Genomic DNA, 6,623 nt, shown 5'->3' with positions numbered 1-6,623 from the left:
AGTTTCATGTGTAGATATATAGGATATCTACCATGTAGTTGAAATGGTAGTGGTTGGCCATGATTCTACTTTTGATTTGATAAGTATTAATTATATATATTTTTGTCACAATTAAGTACACGAATCACATCATGATTTGCTTTATCAAAAAAATTTAGCTTTATCCAATTTGGTTGTATACGTTTCTTTCATTCCAATTTCACCAAAATTCTATTGTCTTTCTCAACTATAAATACAATGACAAAAATCTCATCATTGACTACCAAAAATAAATACAATACATATGGGAAAAAGAGAGAGAAAGGAAGAGAGAGAGTAGCATTGGAAATAAAGTTTGCATACACCGAATATTTTAATCATGTATTTTTCAAAGCGGAGAAAAGATTTTGAACGTGCTTCAAATTTTTCTAACAAAGTAAGATACTTTAAGTGCAACTGTTTTTCTTTCCTTATGTGTTTATGTTCAATAAAAAAATTGCATGGATTGCCAGTAGACATTTTTTTTTTTAAGAGATATGAAATCCTACAAGATTATAAGAGGACCTAAGATGGGTGTGTCGTTTGGTCACCAATATACTCCATAAGATCAGATGGCATGAATTGTAATTTTTATTGTTATATATATATATATATATGGAAACTGCACGTATCTTACTGGACATTTTCTAATACTCACTCTTACAAATTTTTACAAGTTAGTACGGGTCGATTGGAATTGTGGAAAGGCGGTAATGCGAGCTACCAAGTGGATCAAATGAAAAGAAAAAGAAATAAGTTTGTCGTTTTTAAATTTACCAATTAGTTTAATTTTGTTCCAAACGTGTTATTTGAATCAGTTAGGAGTTTATGTTATGTTTTGGATGAAATTTTCATATTTTAAATTTAGATTTATAAATGTTGCAATTATTTTTTTAATAAAGAATTTTATTTTATAGTTCCGCACTTAAAATAAAGAAAAATGAGTTTTTTTGTAACGCTTTGGAGTTTAATGAAAATTTGGGCGTGTATCAAAGTACGGTTTGACTTTTCTGTAGACTTGCTTTTGAAAAAAAAATTCTGGAACAGTTCAAGTGAACAGTAAAAAAAATTTTTGAAAAAAGAAAAAAAAAATTGAACAGTGTTACGTGAACAGTAAAGACAAAATAAATAAATTGTTTTACATGACATGGCAAAGAGTACTAGGATTTTAAATATGATGTGACATACTTTGAATATTGCAATTTTTTTTGTTGTTATAGATTTTGTCTCATTTTGTAATAGTTTGGATTATCATTCATATCAATACCCATTTATTTTTATGCATTTGTCTCTTTATTTTGAAGAATAAATGATTGTTTAAATTGATTTCGAGTAATAGTAATTTAGAATTTAAGTTGTTATATGTTCATGCCTATGGTTTAAATCTTACATGTGATAAATTTTTATGTGTTTTAACTTTGGCCTTTGGGGATGTTTTAAAAAAATGGACCTTTGAAAAAATTAATGCTTTAAGAGATTTCACATTCGATTTATTGTTTGAATTTTGTTGAATTGTGTAATTGTAAAATTGAAAGACTTTGTCAAAAAGTCCTAGACTGTCTAAGAAGAGTTTGGGATTTAAGCTATCCAGTTGTGACCCCCTCCTCATCTGGAAGCCTTTTAATTGTGCGTTATTCAAATCGATAAGATGAAAGACAATATTTTGGACAATTCTAAATTTAAGTAAATTCAAAATTTTGAAACTTCTATTTTGAGTAAATTTTGTTAAAAGATATATACATGTATAAAAAATAATAAAAAATAAAAAATTGGGATTACATACCTTAATTAATGAAAGATATATATATTATAATAATAAAATGGGATTTTGTAAAATTTTTTATGTAAAATGGGATTACATGCCTTAATTAATATGTAATTTTATACATACTTTGAAGCAAATCTTTCAAATGTTAGTCGACAATTACCTTAAGTAAATATTAATATTTATAATATAAGTGGTTGTTATGTAGCTCGATTGGTACTTATGTGTTATTGCTATGATTTTAATTTCAAAGATGTATATGTATGTATTATATGCTTGTGTTTAAATAACCATTTATAATGTGACTTTAAATAACGATACTGTTGTTAGGAACTTTTACTTCTTGACTTTTTCTATTCTAAGAAATTCATGAATAATTATAGTCAAACTATTAAAAAAAATGAAAATATGGAGTTTAAAGGATAATGTAATTTTTTAAAAAAAGAAATAATGTTATAAGAACACTTGGCACGTGGTGCTCACCATTCGACCACTCTCCAATTGATCTTGGGTATGAAATAAATTCGTTTTATTCTTAATTTCTAGCATGGTTATGAGTCATATTTCTACATGTTATGAAATGTATAAGCATGTTCACCTCACATAATTAAATTGTCATTTTTTTTTTCATTTTACTGGACTATCATTTATGCACTGGAAAAAAAATATAAAATAAAATAAAATATTTATAATGCAAGATTAAACATAATTGAAATTATACTTTTCATGTGATTAGGATGACTAGGAATCACCCAACATACCTCCAGCGTGCTGAAATGGTTATTGAGAACTATATAAATTATGAAGTAAGATGAGAGCAAACTTTTGTGAACATGTCGAAGATTCCTTTCTAAGTGGGAGCGAGCAAGATCGTTCGTTATAATGAGGGGACAGTCCTCTCCATATACCACCTTATAAGCACTATACGACCTCAATGGAGAGACTTGACTTACTTCATGAGGAATATGAATTATGGGTTATATTTGGAAGAAGATTGGGATAATATTGATTTTAAAGGGTATTGTGAGGATATCATAATTTTATGGAATCATAGACAACAAGCATCGGCGCCCGAGCCCGAACTTGAGCCAGAGCCAGAGCCAAATCCAGAGGAGGAGTCGAAAGAAGACCCAGAGGAAGATATCGAACCAGAGCCGGAAGACCCTGAGCAGGAAATCCAACCAAAAAATTTCCTTGATTTGATTGAAGATTTCGAGTTAGAGTCATGCATTACTTCAGATGATGAGATGCCATAAAAGAAGATTTTTTTTAGGACTCACAGGGATTAGAAATAAGTATTATTTATTTACTTAGGAAAAGTTTATTGTTTATTTATTTATTTGATTTTGAAGAGCACATTACTATATGTAAGAATTTGGAATTTTATATTCTTAAAGTTCTTCATTATTACAAAGATTATTAATAATATTAAGTTGTTTTATTAAATATTCCTAAATTAAAATTTTATTTATGTTAAGAAAATGTCGAGACAACAACAAAACCAAGCTACGATCATTAGAGATTTGTTAAAGGCGGTACAAGATTTGGGTAGGCAACAAGCACAGGTTGGTCCCCATGGTGCAAACGCTAACTACACCAGCTCAATTGTGGAACAATTTCATTGCTACAAACCCCCAATCTTTGATGGCAAGGCAGACCCACTGACAGCCGAAGAATGGATAAGAGGAATGGAGCGAATCTTCAAACATCTATCTTGCACTGATGCTCAAAAGGTGTTATGTGCAGAATTCATGTTGGTTGACGCTGCAAGCCACTGGTGGGAGTCTGCATCTCGTACTAGATTAGAAGCACAACAACGTGCTCTGATGTGGACACAATTTAAGGATGAAGTGATGGGAAAATACTTCCTCCAAGCTCTGAGAGATCAAAAAGAGATAGTATTCCTTCAACTTGAACAGGGAAAAATGAAGCTTGAGGATTATGAGAGAAAATTCAAACAACTCTTAAGGTATGCACCACACCTAGTGGACACTGAAGCAAAGAAAGTAAGGAGGTTCAAACTGGAATTGCGTCCTGAGATTGGTGGAATACTGGCATCCCACCAATTCACCATCTATAGCCAAGTATTGCAGACTGCCCAAGCAATCTCAAATAGGTTTGGAAATAGATCAAACTCCCCAGCAAGGGGCCGAGCTTTCAGGAAAGAGGAAATGGAATGGGTCCAACGAAGAGAAAGGAGAAGGACAGAACAAGAAGGCTAACTGCGGATCAAGTTTTGGAGAAGTCGTTCCACCTTGTCCAAAGTGCAAAAAAATGCATAGGGGTGAATGTTTGTTTGGGAAGCATGTATACTATAGATGCGGTAAAACCGGACATATTTCCAAAAACTACAAAGAGAGCCTTTCGAAGAAGAATGATGAGCAAGAAAAGAAGGGAAAGGCCAAAGTTTTTACTTTAGGCCAGAGTTTTTACTTTAGCCTAAGGACAGGCCACGAAAGACCCGAACGCAAGTAAATTCGAGGACAAAATTCTCTTAAGGATGGTAGATTGTAGCAACCAAAAAAATTTTATAGATAAAAATTTATTTATTTTTTATATTTTATAAATTCCTATTTTATTTGGGTCTAATAATTATATTTTCACAGATCAAGATTTAATATATCAATATTGGGCTTGTTGGATAGATCATATTAAATCATGAATTTTAGGCTCGAGAATAAGTTAATTTGGATAAGTTAGGCCAAAGATATCGCGGTTCTAAGAATAGATGTTATTTTAAATTGGTTTAGGATTTGGTGTAGTTGGAGCCACTAGTTTCACATGTAGATATATAGGAATTCTACCATGTAGTTGTAATTGTAGTGGTTGGCCATGATTCTACTTTTGATTTGATAAGTATTAAAATATTTTTGTCACAATCAAGTACACGCATTACATCATGATTTGCTTTATCAAAAAAATTTAGTTTTATCCAATTTGGTGATACACGTCTCTTTCATCCCAATTTCACCAAAATTCTATTGTCTTTTTTCAACTATAAATACAATGCCAAAAGCCTCATCATTGACTACCAAAAATAAATACAATACTGTTAGGAAAATGTGTAATTGGCAATCTGTGACCAAAGGACCTATTTGTCAACATTGTAAAGCCAAGGACCAAATTGTAAAGGTCTAATAGTTCAGGGACTAAAGTTGCAATTTAGCAAAGTTCATAGCATAGCTCTAGGGTAAAGTGGGATGCTTTGAAGATGCAAACGGCGCGTTGATTTCGCTAGAGTTTCGCCCTGACTTCGCTCGAGCCTAAATTGCAGAATAGACGTCGCTAGAGTTTCACTGAGCTGTCGCTCGAGCGAAGGTGCGTCGCTCAAGTTTCGCCAGCACCTCGCTCGACCGACGGTGTTATCTAGCCTTTGGAATTCCTCTCAACTTCCAAAGGATTAAGAACCTAATATTCATTCTTTTCATCTTTTATTAATTCTCATGGCTCTTTGAATAAAAACATCAACCCTCTCAAAACCAAAACACCCTTTCATATCTCCATATCAGCTTCCAGAAGATCGTCAGTTTGAAGATTTGGGAAGGGAATTGCTTGAAGAGCTGGAGTGCTTGGTGATTCACGGGAGGTAGAAGATATTCAAGGCTGGGATTTTGGCGCAGATCTGCAAAATCCAAGGTAGATGTGGTCGATACAGTAAGGAGGTCAGAGTATTGTTAGAATCAATAACGTCTGACGTACTGTAAGTCAATATCTTCTATAGTGGATCTCTACTGGCTTGTGCCCGGAGTTTTTATCCAGTTGGGTTTTCTCCGTCAACATTTTGTGGCGTTTTTACTGGTTTTTGTTATTTACTTTTCAACTGGTAATTTAACTTAGGTAGATAAAGTATGTGAATGAATCTGGACAATGCATAATTTATGTGACTTGTTGCATAAGTTAATTAATTGCCTTAATTCCGCATAAACACCTATTCACCCCCCTCTAGGTGTTGGTTGGGTCGAACTATAGCTTTTTCAAGTGGTATCAGAGACAAATCTCGAGTCCTGACGCATAGTTGTCTAGATGAGTCAATCACTGTCTGTACCTCCATTTTTCGGTGGAAGTAATTATTCTTAAGTCTTTAGATGAGCATGTTTAGGTAAGTGTGCAAAATGGTTGGAAACCTCCCTCCACTACCGTTTCTGGAACTATTAATCTAACTAACATATCACTGTGGACTAAGGATGAAATAGCTGAGTGTAATTGGAATAGCAAGGGTCTTCATGCCCTATTTATGGCCGTGTCTCCCGAAGTGTTTAGGAGAGTGTCAATGTGTGAAACTGCTAAAGAGGTTTGGGACATTCTTGAAACTACACATGAGGGAACTAAAACGGTAAAGACTTCTAAGTTACAAATGCTAGCTTCTAGGTTTGAAGAAGTGAGAATGAAGGATGATGAAACGTTTGACGAATTCTATGCTAAATTGAATGACATTGTTAATTCTAGCTTCAATCTAGGTGAGAGAATTCCCGAGTCTAAAATTGTGAGAAAAGTACTTAGGTCCCTGCCCGAGAGATTTAGGCCTAAAGTTACTGCCATTGAGGAAAGTAAAGACCTAGATGAAGTTAAAATTGAAGAACTGGTAGGATCCTTGCAAACTTATGAACTCACTGTCACACAACCTAAGAAAGGAAAGTCCATAGCCTTAAAATCCATCAAAGAGGATGAATCTTCTGATACTGAGTCACTTAGGGACGATGAAATTGCTTACTTTGTTAAGAGATTCAAAAAATTTCTCAAGAATAGGAGAAAGCCTCAGGATAGAAAAAGTGGAGCCCCTAGTAGTTTTTCAAAAGAAAAAATTGAAAAGTTTACCAATAAAGGGTCTAGTGATAAGCCT

At 33.3% G+C, this 6,623-nt stretch overlaps 1 protein-coding gene across 1 annotated transcript; it reads left to right on the top strand.

The window, feature by feature from the left end:
* The first annotated feature begins 3,264 nt into the window (after nt 1-3,264).
* Nucleotides 3,265-4,005, top strand: LOC111375262. The gene has a single exon (XM_022998061.1). The coding sequence runs from the start codon at nt 3,265-3,267 to the stop codon at nt 4,003-4,005; it is 741 nt and encodes a 246-aa protein (XP_022853829.1).
* The last annotated feature ends 2,618 nt before the right edge of the window (nt 4,006-6,623 follow it).

Source organism: Olea europaea, unplaced genomic scaffold, assembly GCF_002742605.1.
Source record: "Olea europaea var. sylvestris unplaced genomic scaffold, O_europaea_v1 scaffold1353, whole genome shotgun sequence".
Classification (NCBI taxonomy): Eukaryota; Viridiplantae; Streptophyta; class Magnoliopsida; order Lamiales; family Oleaceae; genus Olea; species Olea europaea.
The sequence above is the reverse complement of the archived record's forward strand: the minus strand, read 5'-3'. Positions and strand labels throughout refer to the sequence as shown.